Source organism: Sorex araneus, chromosome 2 (assembly GCF_027595985.1).
Source record: "Sorex araneus isolate mSorAra2 chromosome 2, mSorAra2.pri, whole genome shotgun sequence".
Taxonomy (NCBI): domain Eukaryota; kingdom Metazoa; phylum Chordata; class Mammalia; order Eulipotyphla; family Soricidae; genus Sorex; species Sorex araneus.
The window spans coordinates 334,994,959-335,018,127 of NC_073303.1; the positions used below are offsets into that span (position 1 = coordinate 334,994,959).

General features: G+C 45.6%; 1 protein-coding gene across 1 annotated transcript in view; it reads left to right on the forward strand.

Annotated features, from left to right (window-relative positions):
• LAMA3 (laminin subunit alpha 3) overlaps positions 1-23,169 on the forward strand; it is a 264,171-nt gene that overhangs the window by 172,678 nt on the left and 68,324 nt on the right. Inside the window, exons 33-40 of the mRNA XM_055129258.1 lie at positions 4,111-4,255; positions 5,063-5,203; positions 6,503-6,664; positions 9,177-9,275; positions 11,566-11,649; positions 13,493-13,723; positions 17,579-17,692; positions 21,585-21,694. Of these exons, the coding sequence (XP_054985233.1) occupies positions 4,111-4,255; positions 5,063-5,203; positions 6,503-6,664; positions 9,177-9,275; positions 11,566-11,649; positions 13,493-13,723; positions 17,579-17,692; positions 21,585-21,694 (1,086 nt within the window). The remainder of the gene's footprint in view (positions 1-4,110; positions 4,256-5,062; positions 5,204-6,502; positions 6,665-9,176; positions 9,276-11,565; positions 11,650-13,492; positions 13,724-17,578; positions 17,693-21,584; positions 21,695-23,169) is intronic.

Sequence of the window (23,169 nt, forward strand, 5' to 3'; positions counted from 1 at the left end):
TCAGTGTGAGACCTGCTCCTTGAGAAATGATGACAATTCACCCTTGGAAAGAGTATAGCAGATCTCTTTAGAGCAGGGACCCAGAATCAGATACTGGGTGACAATAACACTGTCCTTTCGCAGCATTCACTCCCTCACTGCAGGTGAGAGACATGGTGGTCACTGCACCTGGGTCAGCTCTTCCCTCGCTTCCTCTTCTCAGGAGTTCTCCACCTGATGGATTTGTTTGCGCCTGGGCTGTCTGTGCTCTCTTCTTTCTATCAGAGTTCTTGGCACTGCATATTCACGCTCCTCCACAAACGGAATGACCTGTGAGTCGTCATTTTGGTCTGGACTGTCTGATTGCACTTTGTCTGAGATTCAAGATTTAGAGGAAGAAGAGGCTAGCTGGATCAGTGGCCCAGAGGCACATTGATAATAAGTGGAAGTGTGTGTGTGTGTATGTGTTTGTGCACGCACACGTGTGCATGCATGTGTATGTGCGTGTGTGTGCATGTGTGCATGTGTGTGTGTGTGTGTGTGTGTGTGTGTGTGTGTGTGTGTGTGTGTAGACAGAGAAAAAACCTGAGACAAGGGTAATATGATTGGGTGGTGGTGCCTTTCTAAGAAGGTGAGCCTCATTATATTTTACGGTTCACTGTTCAGGCCTGGTGACATGCTGCTGGAGTCCAGCCAAGCTGATGGTTTCTAGGACCATGGGGTCACCCGGGTGGTGCTGGAGCCGTCTGTGCCAGGGATTTCCCACAGATGGTGCTTTTGTTTTGTGGTGGTGGTGGTGGGGTGCACACCTGTTGGTGCTCCAGTTTATCTCTGGCTCTATGCCCAGGGGCCACACCTGGCAGTGTTCAGAAGACTCTCACACCAGGGATGGAACTGAGATCGGCTGGTGCAAGGCAAGCGCCTTGACTCCTGGGCTATCTCTCCATCCTCAAGATGGCTTGTTTTTAATCCAAATCCTTGAGGGGGGTCCCTGACCAGAGTGCACTAGAATGTCCATTCCAAGTCCAAGGCCACTCTCCATCAGCAAGGAAGAGCTGGAAGGCACTGAAAGGACATCAGACCTGCTGACTGACCTTGCAGGTCACTCATGTTTGTCTTCTTTTGACAGTGGTGAGTGGAATGCGGGGATGTCCACTCACATCCTTCTGTCAATGCCAAATCAAGAACAGCATGGCAAACACAGGCATGTGTGTCTGGTTCTAAGACTTTCCTATGTATTATTGCAGCTAATTCACACAGTAATCCTACAGAGTGACATGATCACCCCCATGTAGGGAAGCACAGTTGGGAGGCGCTAATGTGTTCAGGGCTCCGCCCTCAGTACATGTCTCTGTTCAGATGCAGGTGGAGGCTGCCTGGCCCCACACTTCAGTCCTCCACCCAACACAGAGGCCTTCGCCTGGCTACAGGCAGACACTTGCCAAATGCACTCAGTGGCTATAAAGTTGTGTTTATCTTTTCTAGGTCACTGGGGTAAGATATTTTAATAGGACTTGCGAGATAGGTGATTATATACACCTGGCAGCAAGTTAATTAATATATGAAATTGAAATAGCTCAATATTCAAGTATTCCAACTTCCTAAATGCCAGTAAAAAGCATTTCCCAATGCTTTCTTTCGACCCACAAAGAAGGATTTACATGTAGGTTTCCTCAGACTGCAACTGTGGAACTCAGGTGCCCACTTTCTCTTCCTTCCGCTCCTTGAGCACTCATCCAGTTTGGAGCTTTATTTGGGATCTCTTTTGTTCCCCTTTTATCCCCAACCCCGGTAAGGGTGTGGGAGGTCAGAGCAGTGTTTGGGGGCCCAGAGGCCAATCCTGGGGATACTCAGCTCTGTTTGAGGGTTCAGCACTTGTTCCAGAGATGCAGTGCTACTCTGTTCAGCATTTCTGGGGGTCTCCAGGGCTGCACTGGGCAGCTGGGGTCCACGTTAGGGCCTTGGAGCTCTCTGAAGCCCCTTGCCTTTTCTCACATTCCATGCCCTGCTTCTCCGGACATTTCCCCATCTCGTCTCCATTGCAGGTCCTCTCCGGCCTCCATCCCTCCTCCCCGTTAATTCTCCTCCCCCTCTTCCTTTCCTCTCCTCCCCCTCCTCCTCCTCTTCTATCCTCCTCTTTCTTCTTCTACTCTTCTCCTCAACATTCTCTTCTTTTCTCCTTCTCTCCTCTCCTTCTCTCCTCTCCTACTCCTCCTCTCCTCTCCTCCTCTCTTCTTCCCCTCCTTCTCCCCTCTCCTCCTCCCCTGTCCTCTTTCTCTTCTCCCCTCCCCTTCCTCCCTCTCCCCTCCCTCTCTTTCTCTTCATCTCTCATCCTCTCTTCTCTCCTTCTCCTGTCCCCTTTTGTGTATTAAAAAAAACAATGAATATCTCTCTCTCTGCCTGCGTTTGGTGATCTCGGGCCACTTCCCCTATCCAGGACAGCCAATGGAAATGGGCAGACAAAGGAGGAAACGAGGGCCAGGCTGGTTGGTATCAGTTGAAGATTGTTCCAATCTCCTCTCCATTCTCCTCTGATTCTCCTTGATCCTCCTCCATCCCCCGGATTCTCCTGGGTTCTCCTCTTCCTTCTTCTTCTTCTTGATCCTGCTCTTCCCAATTCTTCTTGATTCTCCTTGATCCTCCTCCCCTCTCCTTTCTTACAGCCTTAGTTATATCCCAAACCATGATGGGTTGGGGTAGCAATTACACATAGGTGTGGTCATGCAATCAACAAATGTAAAGTTCTTCCCTCAGGGGAAGCTTCTCCTAGGACAAATTCTCATCCAGAAAGATGATCTGTCTAAGGGTAAAATACCACTTAGGGGAGCTGGACTGATAGCACAGCAGGTAGGGTGTTTGCCTTGCACCCGGGTTCGATTCCCAGCATCCCATATGGTCCCCTGAGCACCGCCAGGGGTAATTCCTGAGTGCAGAGCCAGGAGTTACCCCTGTGCATCGCTGGGTGTGATCCAAAAAGCAAAATAAAAACAAAAACAAAAAAGCAACCGTCTAGGGGTGCCTTTCTCTTTTTCTTAGTCCAACAACCATTTAGACATTCATCTTAATTCTATTTTTTCCTTAATATTGGTCATTTTGTATGGACACAGTAAGAGATACATTAAGCTTATAGGATTGCTCTTCTGGGAACATCTCAATATAGATAGACTACAGTGCTCAGGCCAGATTAGTCTTTCCTAACCTAGGCAGGGTCCTAATTCCGTTGTTACTCTTTGGATCATGACAGAATTTGTCCATGACCATGCTCTTAACTTATACTTAAGTATTATGGAACTTTGCCTGGCCCATCTTGATGCCAGGATGGCTCATAGCTTGCCCTGTTTCCATCCAGTCCCTCATTGGGACCCTGCTTTAGGGGGTGCTAGGAACTAAGGGAAACTGAGGCTTAAGCTGAGAAGAGATTCCCAGGAGTGAATATTATTCAGAGTCAATTAACTCCCAAGTTTCAAAAGCATAGTTTTAACTCTCTTTCTGTGTCTACACAAAAAGAATATTGCTCTAAAGTAACTATGTGAAGGACATAAGAAGAAGAGAAAAGCAATAGTACACTTACAAATACAAATCCAGTGTCCTAGGATCTGACCTTACAAGTCAACAGAGTCTAATTAGGGAATAAAGGTGATTCACCAGTTGGGAAAGCATAGAACAGAGAAGAGGTTACAGATAAACACAGAGGAATGGGAGTGCCTCAGGAGCACTGTGATGGGTGCAACCCAATAAACCAAAAGCTCTGTGGCTGGGAGAAAGGACAAACCAATGTAATCCTACATCCTTTCTCCCCCTCGCCTCCTCCCTTCCTCTCCTCTTCTCCTCCACCACAGTCCTGAAATTCATTCCATCACTGGAGCTAGAAAACCCAGATTCTCCTTGCTGCCTCTTCTATCCCTATGCCACAACATTTCAAGTCTTCCCAGTCTCACCCCATAGAGTTTGACATTCTTACTATAGTTCCAGCAGCCTGCTCTGAGTTGGCACAGCCTTCTTTGTCCCTCCAGCCACAGTCTTTGCCCTCGAAGAGCTTTGCAGGAGCACAGTAGCAGGGAGCCTACGAGAGTGCCGGCCGTGTGTGCCCAAAGATGATGAAAACTTTGCTTCCCTTTCGTTGTGGCCTAGGTGCAAACCCAGGGTCACAGGGCGGCAGTGTGACCGGTGTGCTGCAGGGTTTTACCACTTCCCTGAGTGCCTCCCCTGCCGGTGCAGCAAGGATGGCTCATTGCCAGAGGTCTGTGACCCCGACACCGGAGCTTGCCTCTGCAAGGTAAGGCCACCTGCAATGTCAGGCAAATCAGGGGCTTTGGAGGGGATGTTTGTTTTTTGGAGGGTGTGGGTGGGTGCAGCTTGGGCCATATCTATGCTCAGATACTCCTGGATCTGTGCTCAGGAGTCATCCCTGATGTGCTCTTGGAATTCTATGCATGGACCAAACAAACGGTGTGCAAAAACAGTGCTATAACCCCTGTACTATCCAGTATGGTGAGGAAATTCTTCAAGTTGAGTCAACATATAGAATCATGTATGAAATGAGACTGACCATGAGTCCTGTAATGTGTGTGGCATAATAAATTAGTCTTTAATTTCATTTGATAGAAATACTTAGATGAGAAGATCTCATTCCCCCCTTTCCCCCACTGATCCTTTAAGGAGGCCACTGGAACCTTTAAGGATCAGGTGTCTGGTTCAGATGGGTTCAGGTGGTTCCTGGCGACCTTGGGTTCATTGGTTTTGCTTCAAGGGGCTCTACCAGGTGGTTTCAGGGTCCCAAATCCGTGTGGATATTTTGGGATAGTAGCTGAGAGGATAATTATATCTCTCATGTTGTAAAACCTTCTGATTTATTTACTTTCTAGAAGCCCAGGGGCATCTTATGAAAATGTGGAAACTTCCTTTTGGGTGTGGTGTTTAAACCACAGAGTATAAAGGCTTAGTGATTATGTATCTTTCAGTGCTTAGATGTATCACCCACCTGACATTTTGAGTAGGAATTTTGTTCGTGCAAGAATGAAAAAAAAATTTTGCCATGTCCTAGAGTGGGCATGACCTCTCATTTTGTATTTCCCATCAATAGGAAAATGTGGAAGGTCCAGAATGCAGTGTGTGTCGAAAAGGATCATTCCATCTGGACCCATCAAATCCCAAGGGCTGTACCAGCTGCTTTTGTTTTAGAGTAACCACTCTCTGTCAAAGTACACATAGGAGAAGAACTAAGGTATGTAAGAAATTTGCCTTTTCCTTTTGTTTAGCGCCTCTGAAAGAGGAAGGAGTGGATTGGCATGAAACTTGAACAGTTGTGGAATCTACAAAGTAATCTAACAGAATTCTAGAATTCTGTTAGATTACTTTGGAGATCTGTAGAATTACTGAATCTATAATTTTTTGTAGCATACTCTGTTAGTGTTAGCAGGTGGTCCTACACCCCTTTCCCACATCTCCACCACCACCATTGGTTCCTTTCTCCAACTCAGTGTTCCCAACTCAGTCCTGTGCTCTGTCCAATCCTGTCTGCCAGATGCTGCCCAAAATCCCAGAGCCAAGCCCAGAAGGAACATTTCTTCAACTCTCCCCACAGAACAGCTCACCAGGCCCCAGGGCCCCAGAGTGCTTCCTTGGTTTTGCATACTCTGGTGCTTTTATCACTCGATATACCATACTTCAACTCTAAAGTATGTTCATGATCTGCCTTCTACTAGCTTGGAAACTCTCTGATGCAGCTTCAGCATCTGGAGCTTGATCCAGGGGCTTAGTAGATGCTCAGTTAATGCTCAATAAATAAACAGGCTTTGTTGTTTTCTTTTGTATCTTTTTTTCTTCTTTCTACTTTACTTAACCCCTTATCTACTTTACCACATCTTTTGTGGGGGGCTGCTTTTTAAATGAACTCCATGAAATAAAAACTTTCATTGCTTCCTCATTCCATCAACAAGGAATCTCAAGACTTCTCTCTTCATGTATTAATATCTTACAACCAGGAAGTATTTTGAGAAAATTATATATTTTGGTTTTTGCCTCCTAAAAGGAGTTTAGGCTCATGGTGGAAATTTTTATTTTTTAGTTTGTAAATCCAGTCTTGTGTTTTCTTTCTTATCCCTAGGAAAACCTAGAAGCGGTTTTTCCTAATTTGAGCCTTGTCAGTTCCTACTTTTACTTCCCTTTTTAATTTAATTCCTAGCTTCCTTTGCAATCAAAGAAACATTAGGTAGGATCCTCCATGGAGAGAAAACATTGATCACAGGACACCATAGTCCAAGTCACATTTTTCTCTAAGAGGTGCTCACCATTAAAGCGTGCCCATTGTTTGGGCATTTGGTGCATACTGCGTGTTCAGAGCTCAGATGTGTGGTAGGAGACAAATGAATCCCAAATGGGTCCCTCTCCAGGGGCTCCTAGTTGCAGTGGCTCAGACAGGGCCACTTGGGTCCAGACTCCAGGGCAGCACGGAGACACCCCTCGGCTACCACCTCCACCAGACATGCCACAGTGTGTTTCCCTCTCTGTATTTCTGCTTCAGTTCGTGGATATGATGGGCTGGCACCTGGAGACGGCGAACGGGGCTCACATCCCGGTGTCCTTCAACCCGGGCAGCCGCAGTGTGGTCGCCGACCTGCAGGAGCTGCCGGCCACGGAGCACAGTGCCTTCTGGGTGGCACCGCCCTCCTACCTAGGGGACAAGGTGAGGCTTGTCTGCCCTGCGTGAGGATCAGGTACAGGGCTGCTGGAGGGGAACGTTGGCAAGTTCTGGTTCCTAAAATGGAAGAAAGAAGGTAACTACAAAAGCAGTAAGGGTGCTTTTGTAGTTCTGGAGTGAGGTGAGGTGCGGCTGGTTGGAGCCCCCAGGTTAGCTCCCCAGCAAAGGGATCACACACTTGGTTTTGTTCTATTTTCACTCACTGACAACTCCAGAGAAGTAACTCTTTAAATCTTACCAGTTGCAAATGGTACTGTTACGCCTTTAAATGCCAGTGCTGGGAATTCTTTGTTTTAAAGCAAAGGAGAGGCTTCTTCCAGGGAAACAAAAGCTGAAAAGTGACTCAGGGGCTTATTAAAAGCAACACCAGTACCTGAGCCCAGGGCAGTTCAACTTTTCTTTAGCAGAATCTGGTGCATTCCGTGAGATGCTTCTTGTAGAGCTAAGAAGCTAGTCACTACTAGCTCCAGTGATTCCATATTTCCACCTATCGAATGACTAAAAATATTAGAGCCTCTCCCGCCTCGCTCTCCAATCCCCTCTTCTTGTTGAGGGACTGTGGATTTTTACCTCCGAGAGTGGGAATGCGGTTTCCCCCTCATGTCACACTCCTTTTGACCTTTACATAGCACACCCATGTACTGGTCTTCTACTGCTCAGTAACAAATCACACCCAAACCTCGAAGCTTACAGAGGTGACGATGTGATACAGCATGTGTGGATCAGAAGTCTAGGGTTAGACGTCAGGATCTGTCAGGAGCTGCAGGCAGCGAGGCAGCAGCAGCTGTGGTCATCTGCTCCTCCAGGTTTCTTCAACCCCTGCTCTCTGCTGGCCTTCGACTGAAGCCTCAGTTCCTCAGTGCACAAGGGGCCTACTGATGTAGTAGCTGAGAGAGAAAGAGAGAGTTCAAAACCACAATATTTTTATAATTAACTTTTGGAAATTATATATCATCATTTCTGCTACATACTATTCATTAAAAGACAGAAACTAAGTTCACCCCATATTCATGGGGAAAAGAATTAAGCTCCCCCTCTTTGATGGCAGGAGGACCAAAGAATATATGATGGTGTGTGTGTGTGTGTGTGTGTGTGTGCGTGCATGCATACATGTGTATGTTTATGATTTATCTGTTGTATAGAAGTTTATCCAATAAACTCTCTATGCCCATCAAAAGTAAACTATCTAAAGCTGGGACTCTGCCATCTTCTTCCCTTGGCTTCCAGAAAGGCCCAGGCAGGTCTCTGCTGTTTCCCAGCTAGAAAGAAAGAATATGTGGTCATAGTTTTAAAATTCCCTTAGGGACTGGAGAGAAAGAAACTGTGTAGAGTTCTTGACTTGTACAGGTTCAGTCCCTGAACACATATAACCCCCTCTGGGAACATCACCAGGCGTGATCCTGAGCACAGGGTAAGGAATAAGCCCTGAGCACAGCCAACTTGGCCCTAATACAAATAGTATGAATTAATTCATTGAAATCCTTTTATCCCAGCACAAAGGCAACACTTCACCTCCAACCGATGATTCAAGATATTCTACTGGAGTGTTTCTAGGTTCCAAGATTCAGAGACATGGAAGCTTTGTTGTGTTGATTGTTGGGGGCAGGGGGTTAGGGGGTGCGAAGAAGGGACATCAATGGACTCCCAGGGAGCCCAGGAGAACCTCTGCTTTTCCTCAGCTCTTGTTACTGCCCTCTCCTGCCTGCTGTGAGGTGATGCTGCTTTCATCTCCCCAGTGGGTATCCTTTCAATGGATTATTGTTTGGGGGGAGGGGGAGGGTCAATCCAGCTATGCTTAGGACTTCTACCTCTTTCTGTGCTCAGGATCACTCCTGGGAAACCTCAGGGGGCCATGTGGGGTGCCAGGCTCAAACCCCGGTCAGCCACGTGAAAGGCAAATGCCCTGCCCGCAGTCCTGTTGCTCCCACCCTCCTCTTCTGCAGAGGTGTTAGGAGGTGGCAGCACCAATGGTGAAGTCACTGGAAGAAAAGTGACCAGTCACAGCCTTTGTGCTACGTGGGTAACACCCAGGATGGGTCCATCACCCCAGCGGACACACGGCCATGTCCCAGGAGATAGGGTTAGGGGACATTTGTTTTAAATCTTTTTTCAAAGTTTTGCTTTGTGAGGTATTAACTCAACCTTCTGAGTTGAATAAGAAACAGATGGCCCAGATTTCTCAGAGCAGCTGTGGATTAAATGAACATTTCAATTTAGTCATCTTCTGGACTGAAAAGATCCTATTCATTTCTGTGCGGTCATTGTTCTTCTTTGTCACTGAACCACCTTCCTGTATAACTCAATCCCTTTCACGCCAAATATCTGAAATGTTATCAAATGTCACAAAGCAAAAAGTTTAAAAACTTTCATTTGCACCTTGCAAGGATAAGCCCAGTTAACAGGCTGATCGCAGAGCCCTTGCCACCCTCTGTCGGGGTTCTTGTTGCCATAGTCTTTGTAAATGCTTGTGCTATTGATCCTGTTCATTTGGTTTTAGGTTTCCTCGTACGGTGGGTACCTCACCTACCAAATCAAGTCTTTTGGCCTCCCTGGGGACATGACCCTTCTGGAGAAGGAGCCAGATGTGCAGCTCATGGTCAGTACCAGAACATCAGCTACGTACTAGGAGTGGTGGCCGCAGTTGGTGATGATTTACTTTTAGGGCTTCGGGATAAGATGCTGCATCATATCTGGTTTATGCCCTTTTTAATTTTTGAAGAAAGCAGAAGGAAATCTTAGAGCATATGCCCTAACTCGAACCCTCACACGAACCTTAACCCTAACCCCAAGTGTAACCTTCGCAGCATCCTCTGCCCCTGAGCTCCCGGACCTCAGTAATTTCCCTCCAGAAGAGACACTTGTGTCTCACCCTGGCTTCTCAAACATGATGCTTCATGGTATAAGAATTCCTTTCCTGATGTTTCTCTATCTCAGTTTAATTTTGTACATGTCCTTATGCAGTAAAACAGTTTCATTTAGGAAGTATGAGAGAAAAAGAGAGGGCGGGACCCCTGAGGTAAAATAAAGCAGTTACACCCCCCGGGTTGGGATGTGGGGTAGTTCAAAGAGGAAAGCTCTGACACATGCTCTCAGCCCGTCCTGTGTGTGAGACTCAGGTGCAGGGCACACAACGGCCACGTGATCTCTGGCCTCAAAAATAAGAGTGGAATCTGAGAGAGGTGATGAGAGATATATGCAAGCAGTCATGATCCACCAACAGTACATCATATCTGAGAGGAAGGCCAGACAGTTCCGTGGAGACCGCCTGTAGAGAGGCACTCGGAGAGCTTCATGGAAAGGTCTAGCTTTGTCCCTGCTCTTGCCACGCTTCTGAGAGAAGTGCCCTTTGAGGGGCAGGAAACAAGATGAGCAGAGATGATGTGGGGTGGGTGAGCATCCTCCAGGGGTGTCTAGCCCAACCCCAATTCTCTCTTCTGTGTGCAGACTTCGGGAAATCCAACCTGGCACTAGGAAGGAGGAGGCTTAAGATTTTGGCAGGGAATTTTGCTGGCTGCAGACCGTGGAGGAGTCATTCTGGGTGTTTTTGAGTGTAAAAACGATGTCTGTGTACTGTGTGCCAGGCAAAGAAGCCAGAACTCTAATCTAGAACATTCTTTAAATACCCCTCAATTCATGGCACAGTTCCTGGAGCTTAGGTAGAGCCCCATCACCTGAATATGACCATTTCTGGTTTAGGTGCTTGGAGTACTGGGATGCAATCCCGGCTTGTTGGCAAATATTCCTTCATCACTCATACTCCTTCACAGATGAGGGCATTTATTGCTAGGAGATATTTGGGTTCACATAGTGCTGTGCTGCTGTTTGTCCTACCGGCACCCAGAGTTATTGATGTGTTGTTTTTAAAAGTCAAAGTGAAGCACCAGATATTTTAGAGTTATCATCTAAAGGGGCAGGGAGGAGGAAGCTTTCAGTAAAATGACTGTCTTAACCATCCTGGGTTTCAGCGACATATTCTTGCAGCACACGTCAAGGTCAGACATTAGCTTATCTGGCTTTTATTGCCAAGAGCAATTGGAAATCATGGAGAAGTGATGACCATTTCCCCCCCCCCCCTAATTTGACCTTCCAACATGGAAAATAAATAAGCTCATGGGACATTTACTCTCTTGCTTTGTTCTGAACCACTGTAATAAGAGTCGATGGGGCATGGTTTTTAGATTAAGGTTTTTAATGATTTGTGATTACACTTCTTTCTGAAATACCGGCTCTAATGAAAGAAGCGTGTTTAGGAGAGCTGGTCCTCAAGGGCTAGTACATCAGAAATGCTGATTCTTTCGTGTGTTCTTAAGAGGAAAGCGGTGCTAAAGTGGGGGTTGACCTTCCCATTAGGTCCTGTTTGGAGTTCCTCAAAAGCCACCAAGAAACTGAAACAGCAGAAGTGTAAGGTCCTAGGTGTCCTGTCTATGCACACCAATGGCTTTGCGTTTGCTGTCCGTAGTAGCGAGGGACTGTGACAGCGGATGATGAGGGAGGCTCATGCAAGCTCTATACTCTGTGGCCTTGTGGGCTGCAGGCCAGGCTGACCACCCTCTTCACTCACCCACCCCATCTACTCCTGCAGGCGGTCAGAGCAATGACCTTTCGTATATTTGCTGCAACACGTGGTTTTTAAAAGAATTGTTTTTCATCTTTTTAGCAATGTTCAAGCTAAACCAGATTTTCCCCAGTTTCCTATTTCCTAAAATAACTGTGTGAGGCAGTCTTCTTTTTCCCTTACTTCAGTGTTACTAAGCTATTTGCCAGCCAGTTCTTTTATACCACTATTTGCTAGAATCAGACTTTTAATGGAATGGGTTTCCATAGGAGTTTGCTCCTAGATATATGAGCCCAAGAACACTAATACTTTCCTGGTTCTCTTGGGACAGGGTCAGCATGTGTCCATTTTCTACGAGGCCCCAAACAGCCCCCGGCCAGACCGACTGTATCAGGGGCGTGTGCAGCTGATTGAGGTAAAGGGAAAATGCTCAAAAAACACTTCTTCTTGATCCTCGTCATTTTCTGATTTTCTTCTTTCAAGCTATCCTGGAATTTTAAAGCTGCTTTTATGGATTAAAAAGGTTTTTTTTCATATAAATGTTATACCAACTAAAAATATAGATTATGTAAACTATACAGTTTCATTCTCATGTGACCTTAGTTTTAAGGCTGGAGGGATAGGTCAGCAGGCAGGAAGTATACCTTACATGAGGCCAGCAAGGGTTCAATCCCCAGCACCGCCTGTGGCCCCCAGTCCTGCCAGAGGTGATCCCTGAGTGCAGAGCCAGGGAGCCAGGAGAAAGTTCTGAGCACAGCTCCTATCCCTTCAGCAAACAAAGATACAAACTGTACTATCTTGAAGGCACTCAGTGATGTCTCTGTTATTCTGTGAGTTATCCTGGTCTTTGAAACTTTGTAAACGCTGGGATATATCTCCCTCTCATCCTTAGGCTTCCCTCAGTGCCTGGCATTTAGTGAGCATACAACAAATGCTTAGCTTGAGCAGAGAGAAAAAAAGACACCCCAATATCTTATTTCTTGTGAAATAAGAGTAATCCAAGTGAATGGAGAGCACCTCGAATCCTAACACACCATCTCTAGCTACTTGGTTACAGCCATTCCCAGATAGGTCCATTTGTATTAAATGTGTCTGGCAGCTCGAGTTAAATAAATGTATTAATAAATAAACAAGATATGACACGCTGTCAGAGAGGGACTACCAGGGCTGCCGGTCGCTGTGGTGAGGCCTGCTGGTGTCCCAAGTCCTGCGTATGTCCTGTGCTTCTTGCCTCCACTCCAGTGTTAGGAGAATAGAATTGTGGGTTGGAGTGCCAGGTGTTCAGCGTGACCTATCCCGTTCCAAAGGCTGAAGTCCCCTACCTTAGCGATCTCTTCTCAGTGTCATCTTGCTCTGTACTGAAGTCCCTTTCTTAGCGAGGGTGTCCCTAGCTCCCATCTGTCTGGGAGCTGTCCTCGTACCCCGTGTTGATCAGGAACCATGGATGCTCCTGTGATTTGCCCAGAGGTTGGGGCCGATTTGGCTGTGATCACATGATCTGTGCAAAAGAGAGGGGACTCTTTCAAATATGAAATTCTTTCAGTAACATCACGAAGTGGACCATGAGCAGACCCCCAGCAAATTCTTGCATCCTGGTGCTCAGAAGTGCCATTGGAATATTATTAAGCCTTGAAAGAGGCAGCAGCTCTGACATGCTGTAACATGAGTAAAACTTAAGGGTGCCGAGTTAAACGAAACAAGTCATGTCCCACAAGACACATATTGCGTAATTATACTTAGATGAGATATTTAAAGCAATAAAATTCACAGAAGCGAAAAGTAGAATGGTTTCCAGGGCAAGGGCGAGGAATAAATTGGAGTTCTTTTTTTTTTTCTTTTTTTGGGTCACACACGGCGATGAACAGGGGTCACTCCTGGCTCTGCACTCAGGAATTACTCCTGGCGGTGCTCGGGGGACCATATGGGATGCTGGGAATTGAACCCGGGTTGGCTGCATGCAAGGCAAACACCCTACCCGAGGTGCTATCGCTCCAGCTCCTAAATTGGAGTTCTTAATGGGCTTCACAGAGTTTCAGTTCTGTGACAGCGGTCAAGTTCTAGACTAGCTAGACACAGATAGTTGGATGGTACAGATCCATATTGTACAATATCCGTGTGGTTGAAAGGGCCGTCTGTGCCCCCTTGCCTTCTCCGCAGCCCTACTTATGCCTTTCAAATGTCTGTTCTATGACTTGTTTCTACACCCCTGGACATGAGCTCGCCGAAGGTGGTCCTGACCGCTCTGCTTCCCGGTGCAGGGGAACTTCAGACACGCCAGCAGCGGAGCCCCCGTGTCCAGGGCAGAGCTGATGACGCTGCTGTCTAGACTGCAAGGCATGCGCCTGCGAGGCCTCTACTTCACGGAGACGCAGCGGCTCACCCTGGGCGAGGTGGGGCTGGAGGAGGCTTCTGACACAGGAAGTGGACGCAGAGCACATCAAGTGGAGAAGTGTGCCTGTCCCCCTAACTTCCAGGGTGACTCATGCCAGGTGCGAAGTCCCTCCAGCTGGGAAAATTCCCCCCAGGGAAGTCCCGGCTGCAGCTCCGAGCTGCTGGGGATGGGCTGGGGACTCTTGCTCCATTCATTGCACGGGTTTCTGCTGGCCTAGAGCAACGCTGGTCCGCCTGCAGGGAGTAGATGCAGAAAAGAAATCCCTGGGTGGCAAATGTCTTTTCCCAGACTTAGGATTTAATGGAGACGTTACTGGTGCCCGCTCAAGCAAATCAATAAACAACAGGACGACAGTGCTACAGTGCTACAATGCTACATATATATATTTTTTCTCTAGTTTTATTGTAAGAATACAATGCCAACTACAGAAAAGCTGGCACTGGTGTTGAGCCACTCTTTATGCATTCCCTAAGGCTTCCAGTCAATCAGTAGGTCAGCCTGGGAGGAGTCACCGTTGTGGGTCAGCCACTCCTCCCTTCAAGGGCCCAGCTTTCCGGGACTCCTGACTTGGCTACAGTCCTCAGGTGCCCGAAGGCTCTCGGAGCTGGATTAAAACACACAGCTCCCTACCCACTGTACTATCGCTCCAGCCCCAAATAGTTCAGTTCTTTACAAATAGATGTGTGCATATATATTTTTTCATTTTAATTCAAAATAAATTTTTCTTCATGTATAATGATTTAAAAAAAAAAAACAAAACGCACAGCTCCAGGGAAGGAGTGGGACCTCGGGATTACCGCCCTCCCGCCCAGGGCGTGTTCTCCGCATGACTCAGCCTGTGATTTACAGCTGCTCTAATGGGCCAGTGCCGTCTGCGGGGTGAGGCCACGGAAGGTGCTGCGTGCCCCACCTCGCAGGAATTACAGAGCGGTGCGCTGCCGGTGAGACTGTTATGTGTGCTCGCGCACAGGCTGACTCATGCATGAAGTTTACAGGTGGGGCCTCCCGCCGCAGACAGCCTGCCTTCCCTGAGTCAGGCGGGCCTGGGCGCTGAGCAGGAAGGGCAGCTATAAGTACAGGAGGCAAGGGTGTGCGAGCAGCCGGCAGGACGCCCAGGGACCGCGATGCCCCCCGCAGTGAGGTGGTCAGCCTGGCACCCCACCGCCTGGCTGTGGGTCCTGGGGGCCACCCTGGGCCAGTGTTTAGGATCCAGTTTACAGCAACAGAGGCTGGCCTTTCTCCCACACCCTGGCCAAAACCGTCTGCAAGCAAGTTTTGTGGAATTTAAACCCAGACAGGTAACTTCCCTTTGAAACTGTGGTTGGCGTTGCGGTTGGGCTCCCAGCTTTGTCACTTTCCAGCTTGAGGGTCAAATATGTAATGGGTGGGCTGGGGGACAGACCCTAGGCTCCCGTCCTGTCCTGGTGACTGATGTGTTCATTACGATGCCTCTCCGGAGTGTTAACCACAGCCCCGTCAGCATCGGCCCACCTGAAAATGCCCAGACAGCTAACAGTTTGCCTGTGGGCTGGGTATATGCTCTTTTGTGCCCTTTTAGGAATATCCCAAGTCTCTTGGACATAAATATTCATTCCTCTCCTTGCAGCCCTCCAAAGTTTACTTGGAAGAAAAGTTAAGGATCAGAATCAGTGAAATATGCATTTAGAAAGAGATGAGATCTAATGTCTGTGCTTCAATTTGCTAGGCATTAACCTCCTAAATTCTGCTTTCCCCTTTTGAACATTCTGAATGTTACATGCACACTCAGAGAGAATTAGATTCTTATGCTCTAACGTAGCTTTAGAAATCTGATGTAGTTGTATCATTAATTGTCTGACAAAAATTTATTAGAAACTTTACCAGGGAGCATTATCTGGTTAGAAAGTTATTGTTTGCAAAATTCCTTTACTGAAATTATATATTAGGATACAATCATCTCTGTTTTGATAAGTTTTCCATATAGCATGAATTTTTGAACCAAATTATATGTAAAGTGTGGCTCAGGTATGCTTTAGAGAAATTAGAAGATCATTATATTTCAGTAACTGAGAGATGTTCTGAGTCACACAATGCACAACTCTTGCAGAATACTCTTTTTCTAATCAAAAGCAAATTAAAATGGGTGATTTCACTTTTATCCTCCCCACAAAACACATTAGTTAAGTCTTTCCCTTAAAGCTTATGTTGTTATAACAAACCAGAGTGTATCTTTGGAGAATTGTCCTTTACCCAAAATGACTATTGTATAAGCATGGAATACGATCTGTGGTGATAATGATAAGGTTCTTATCAATTATTGGTAAGGATTATTAATTTGTAGATGTGATTATACCATCATTGGCAGAATCTTGTTTAAAGAATCTCTCAGACAGGCTTTCAGCTAAAGAACATTCCTTTCATACTTTGCTTCTCCTTTAGACAAGCCTATTCACATAACAACCCAAAGTAATCTAATTTTTTTGCAGTATATCCCTTTGCCTAAACAAGGTTTTTAACCGCTAAAAAGGAGAGAGGAAACTATAGTCTTGTTAATGTGTTTTATCCAAAGTCATTGGTAACTTTGGAGACTAACTGAGCTAATTGCCAGTGGTGGGGATATTCACCCCTGGAGTATGCAGACCTCTTTCTCCAGTTCTATTCAGCTTTAGAGTTCTCTCCCCTACCCAACAAGCGGAGGCCTTTCTGGCCAGCCATGAATGAATGAGATCGTTTCTTTCAAGATTTCCCTTGACTATAGCTTCAGTGTTACAGATATAAGTGTGACTTAAAGAGAGTTGGATGAAATATTCTAATTTCTGTTGAAATTTTCTTCTGATACTCTAAAGATAGGGCAGATAGGATATCAATGAGAGAAGCTAGAACTAACATCTGATTTAAATCGCCAATACTGAATTACTCTCCTGAAATAAAGGAAATTTCCATAATTGTCCTTTAAAGGCATAGAACTAAGTACTTTTTAATGGGTGGATTCAGGTAAGAATGCTCTTTTTTTCCCTAATTGGGGGCATTCTTAATTAAAATCTTTTTTAAAAATGCCAGTTTGGAGCTGGAGAGATAGTACAGTGGATAAAGCTTTTTCCTTGCATACAGCCAACCTGGGTTCAATCCCTGGCACACCGTATGGTACCCTGAGCCCTGCCAGAGTGATCCCTGAGTGTAGATCCAGGGGTTAGCTCTGAGCACAGCTGGTTGTGGCCCCCAAACAAAACTAAAAAAAAAACAAACAAACAAGCAAAAAATCCCAACAATTTATTCAAAGAAAACCATCTTTCTTTTCACCCATATAGAAAAAGAATGTGTTAACACTAAAAGAATATGTAGAGGACAGAAATACTAAAAGTGGTGTAGAACAAGAGAACAAGGTCATTTCAGGAGAGTGCCTCAAGCCCAGTCTTTGTGTGTTCAGCCAGGACCAAATGTTCCTGGAAAGTTCTTAATGATAACTCAAGCACCTTCCTCTCCCTGCTGCTCATATGCTGCGGGTGGCAGTAAAGGGATTCCACCAGCCTTTGCCACAGAGTTAGAAATGAAATCTCTTTTCCCTTCCACATTGCCTCCCCAACTAGCCCGATTTGGAAAGGATGTGGCTACCAAAAAGAACTTGACCATGAGGAGACTAACTTAGAGGTCCGCCTGCTAAGGACAAAGGGACTGAGCCTCCTCCTTCTCACCCCTCCCACCTTTCACATACCCACAAATAAATGTCATGAGAAGAGCGTCAGCTTTCCACACTTTCCCTCCCCTGCCTGCACACACTTCGCTCTTAGGCTCAAAACTTACCCCACCCCATTGTGGCTCACCCTGCAAGCAAGTGCACGAGGCTAGTGTGTGAAACTCGAAATCCACCATCATCAAATGGAAAGAACATAGTTAAATGCTTGATAGATGGTCATTTGCTTTGCATAGTAATTTTCTTCCTTCCTATTGACTTAACTCTTTGCTTGAAAAATAGGGTTGCAGCCCTGGATACTATTGGGATAGCAATGGCTTGTATACTGGACGCTGCGTTCCCTGCAGTTGCAACGGACACTCAAACCGATGCCAGGAAGGTTCAGGAATATGTATTGTGAGTAACTGATGCTGTGATGCAACCAGCAGCCACCTGGGTCTCCCCCCACCCCGCTAATTGGCACCCCCAAACCTGAGATGTCAGATGTCACATGTTCTACCAAACTCCTGATAGGCTTGGTATAATAAATGCTTTGTAAATATAGGAGGCTGCGGCATTATCAGACTGAGTTCTTTAACATTCCACCTTTTCCTTCATTTAACATGCACCTTCAGAGAAGAACACATCAGAAAACTGAATGGAGAGGTTTCTAAATCTCTGCCACATTAAATCACATGAATGGGTGAATCCTGGGATTGAATTCTTGCCAGGCCATTAATACATTAGAATCCTTGCTTGGACCCACATTGGTTGGGGTGGCAGGATGTTGTGGAGGGGGATCCACGTTGCTATCCAATGAGCCACTGCTCCAGGAAGCAACTGGGGAGAAGAAGAAGCAAAAGACTTCCTTGATTTCTTATCACTGAAAAGCTATTTTCTCTTGGAATCTTATAGGAAATATCCCACAGAACATTCTATTGTCGTGAAATTGTTCTTTTGCATCCTGAAATAGAACATTTGAAAACTTCTACAACCATCCTCTATTTTTTCAGATCCCCTCTCCTTGGGGGCCAGGGATCCCCCCAGCTAGAAGGAAAATTGCCTGTTCTTAGGCAAGAAAAGAACATCCGAACCCCTGGAAATGTTAAGCTCTTGGTTTTGCTGTGCTCTTTGGAAATTCATTCTGGCACAATTTCCTTAGCATTGTGTAATGCAACTAAAGTGCATCTATTTTCCTTCCTTGACTGTATGAAGCCAGTTCAGTGTGTCCCAGGGAACTGCTTCATTTACAAGATAGGACAGGCTGGGACAGGAAACTGTTATGAAGAGCCCGACAGACTATTCTGTAGGATTTTAACCTTATAAGTTCAAAAATAAGAGAGAACATTGAGAAATTGTTTTTTTCAGCTTATAAGTATTCATACATAAACTGTGTCTCTCATACTTTATGTTGTGCGTAACACAGGTAGATCCTTTAATGAAAAAAATAAATATTTATCTGTCACTGAACCATTGCTAGATGTCTAGTCCACTTTCTAAAAGCTGCCAGAGATCAAAAAGAGTTTTTTCTGTAGTGCATTTACCCTGTGAATGGATTTCCAGTGAGTCATAATTCATGTATTTTTATCAGTCAAAAAAATTTTTTTTCCCATTTTCTTTCTTTGTCATGCTGTCTTCACTTTTCCCCAATGGCCATGTGCCACCCTCTAGAAGGATCTCATTCAGGAAATCCTTACTGAACATTTGATCATGACGGGGAGATGGAACTCAGTGTTGGGGTTAAAGCCAGCAGATATAATCTTTACTCTCAGGAGACTTGTCTTGTGGGAGTGGATGGGCACACACACAGAGGCATGCACATGCACACAACGCACACAGTGTTCACATACATACACATGTACATGCACAGAACACACATGTATACACACATATGCACACACACACACACTTGCACACACAGAGGTTTGGAACCTGTGTCCTCACTCATCTCAATGCTCCCTCACAAGGCCCGAGTGTGGCTGCAGCTTTCAGATGTGGTCACGGGTGGGAGCCAGGTTGTTATTCTCCTTCTTTCAGGCATTCAGGCATCCTTCCCTCTCAGATGGGCGATGCCTCTTCAAAAGGGCCTCTGCCTTTCAAGGTGCAAAGTCCATTTCCAAAAATGGATTCCAAAAATCTGGAATCTTCACAACGTGTGCAAATTTCCATATCGTCTCAGTATGAACTTTGAAGTTGGAGTGAAAATAATAGCCCAACTCCTTGCCAGGAAAGTGCTGTGTATGCAGCGGTGTGGGCAGGAGCAGGAGGGGATGTGCCAGGTGTCAGCTGGGCAAGCTAGAGATTGGGGATGCCCCCAATCTACTCCACTCAGCCTCTGCCCACTTTCTCCCAGGCTTCCTCTTCTCGTGAGCCCCCATCCTTTTGCCCTTTACCGTAACCTTTCATCCCCACCCACTCCATTCCCTGTGCTTGCATCTCTCTCCCTCCTGCCTCAGAATGATTACTCTAGAACTCACAGCTGAAGGAGGCTTCTCACAGAGGTATTCACGGTGGGGTATTCACATTCTTCAGCTGCTCTCAGAGCCTCCCACCAGAACACAAATTGCTTTTCTTGCATGTACACACTGCTGTGGTCTTGCAGGACTAATGGTCTGTACCCATAGACCCTCTGCGTGGAGTGCCCTCCCCTCACTTCTCCACCCTGCTAATTCCTCCCCTCACTTCTACACCCTGCTAATTCCTCTCCTCTTTCCTCCATTATGGCCTTCAGAAGGTTTCCCCTGAGGTTCCAGAAGGGCCCACTGGCCCTCCTGTTGTCCATAGAGTATGCCAAAAAACTCTGGCCATCATACTTTCTGTGTATTTAATGTGTATATCCACAGGATTCAGTCTACCTCCAAGTCACTGATCTCTCTTTGTACACAAGTACAGCATAGTTGGGCATCACATGGAGGTAGGGAGAACATATCCATCCACCCACCCATCCATCCATCTGTCCATCCATCCATCCTTTTATCCACTCACCCATACGTGCATGCATCCATCTATCCTTGCATCCATCTGTCTCCATCTGTTTGTCCTTCTGTCCATCCGTCAATCCATCCATTCATTCACCCATCTATACATTGAGTCATTCATTTACAGTAAAGCTTGACAGCTGCCTAGTGGAGTGGAGCCACACACTGCAGCATGGCTTTCCCCCAGTGCCCAGGCCATAGGAAAACCCACACGCAATGACAGTTTCTGGAAGGAAGATGAATTGGGGCAAGGATGCGCTCTCCAGTGATCCTGGGATCAATGCTATCATGGGAGTACCATCCCCCTTTAAAGACCTAACTTGTTTCTTGAAATGATTACTAATTATCTGTGTTCGTAGGATGCATCTTCATCTGGAAAAAAAGTTTTTAATTAGTATATTAGTGAATTGTTTGGATCTCAATTATTCAGCAGTTTACAAAGGATGATCTGCTAATCGTGAGCAGGCAGATGACAGACTTTACCACCCAGAACTGACCCCACACCCACTTGTCATCCAAATGCACAGTGTTTTTCCAGCCTGGAACCAGGCATTATTTAAAAACTTAACGATCATTAGAGCTTCCCACTCAAGCACCAATTTTGCATACAGAGGAAAAAGTTCATAATCCAATTTTAAAATTTCACTTGTTCCAGGCCATATAATTAACCTAGAGTATCACTACATTTTCAGATTCGCATCACCTGGGAGTTTTCCTGACTATTTTTGTGCATTTAGGTCTCTGATGCTAACAAAAAAAAAAAACAAGAAGGGTTACATTAAGCTAAAAATTCCACAAAATTGACACACTTCACCAGGTTTTGTCTCGGTGGACTTCTCAGTTGCAAAGCATCTCAACACTTTACTGAAGAACAAATTTAATTAGACATTTAATTTGAAATGTAACTCATTGGATTTACATAAACAAAAAAGCTTAGCTAAAAATTCTTTTTGCTGCTTTAGACCATTGGAATCAAGTCAAATAATTTCAACATCTATGATACAATTTTTATTATTTTAATAAACACCATAGGTGAAAAATATTTCCATCATTGTTTTTCAGCATAATGCAGTTAAGTGACTTCTGAAGCAAAATCAAGTTCATTTTCATAGAAGTTTTTTTAAGAAAAAGATAGAAGGGAGATATGTTATTATTCACTTTTTAAAATCCTCTGGAGCTAGGGAAGGGCACTTGCATCTCTTTGTTTTCTAGCATCTTGCAGATTCAGAGGACTTGAGTTGTCAGTGTAAGTAATTAAAGTCACAGTGGCCTTGAGAGTGGTCAGTGTCAACTATTAATTGCTATTAATTGCACTGTTCATCTGTCCCAAGAACTGCCAACATAACACCGCTGGTGACCACTGTGAGCGCTGCAAAGATGGTTTCTATGGGAGCGCCGTGCATGGGTCCTGTCAGGCCTGCCCATGCCCTCACTCAAACAGGTACAGTGGAACTTGGAAATAATCCAGAGACATAGAGTGGTCTGGGGGTTGCCTAGACTGGGTTACGGGTAATGAGAAGGGACTGTTAAGGTATGGGTGTCTTGGGGAAGCCATGAAAATGCTCCAATTGATTGTGTTAATGGGTGTACAATTCTTTAAATACCCCCAAACTCATTTAAATATGCTAAAAGTCATTTAAATATGCTAAAAAGTCATAATTCACTTTATGTGGGTGAATTATATGCTGTGTGAATTCCATCTTAATAATAAAGCAGTTAGATGAAAACAAAACTGAAAAATATAAGACAAGACAGTTTTTCCAAGTGGTCTGCTCCTTGGTTTCCCCTTTTCCTTTGGCTACGCATTCAATGGTCAAGGAATTAATAATCCAACACTCACTATAGAGCTAGAACTTGCTAGTGAAAGTGAAGTTCAGAAGAACTCAGGAAGTTCGACTTGAAAAATGAGGTGTGGGGAAGGAGCTGTTACACAGAATAAAGATGTGTTGGGTGCTTTTATTAAGTTAACAAGATGTCTCCCTTCAGCTAGAGATGAGGTTGCCTGGATGGTAAGGGGCCACGTTAGAGAATGAGATGGAGGGCTTCCTCTGTTCACTGGGGGAAGGATCCATGAATAAGATGGAGTAAGTCATGACAAGCTCTTAGAAATGAGGTCCTAGGCAAGGGAAGAGCAGGGGATAACTGGACTCTGATGACATATTCACAGTAAGTAAGAAGGCGAGAGCAGTTGCAGTGTGGTGATAGGGGAAAAGTGGGTTCTGGGGCAGCTGGGTATCTGAAGGACCTTTCAGGCCCTTGGAAAGTATTTGCAATTTATTCTCACTGTAAGGCCGGGGTCGGGGGGTGGCCCACAGGAGAGCTCTGAAGCATGGACACTAAATCTGCATTGTCATTCAAACTCTAGAATGTCCAATAGGTCCTGTGGGTAGAAGGATGGCCTTTTCTTTTCATTTCTTTTTTCCTAACAGTACCTTTTTATTGGTTGGAGCGATAGCATAGTGGTAGGGCATTCGCCTTTCACATAGCCGACCCATGTTCGATTCCTCCGCCCCTCTTGGAGAGCCTGGCAAGCTACTGAGAGTATTGAGCCCGCACGGCAGAGCCTGGCAAGCTACCCATGGTGTATTGGATATGCCAAAAACAGTAACAATAAGTCTCACAATGAGAGACGTTACTGGTGCCCGCTCGAACAAATCGATGAGCAACGGGATGACAGTGACAGTGACCTTTTTATTTGTTTGTTTGTTTATTTATTTATTTATTTATTTATTTAATAGAATCACAGTTACAAAGTTGTTCATGATTGGGCTTCAGTCATACAATGTTCTAACACCAGTCCCTTCACCAGTGTACATTTCCCACCACCAGTGTTCCCAGTTTCCCTCCTCGAACCCCCCACCCTGCCTCTACGGCAGACATTCTCTGTCCCCCCACGCCCCCTGCCACCTCTCTCTT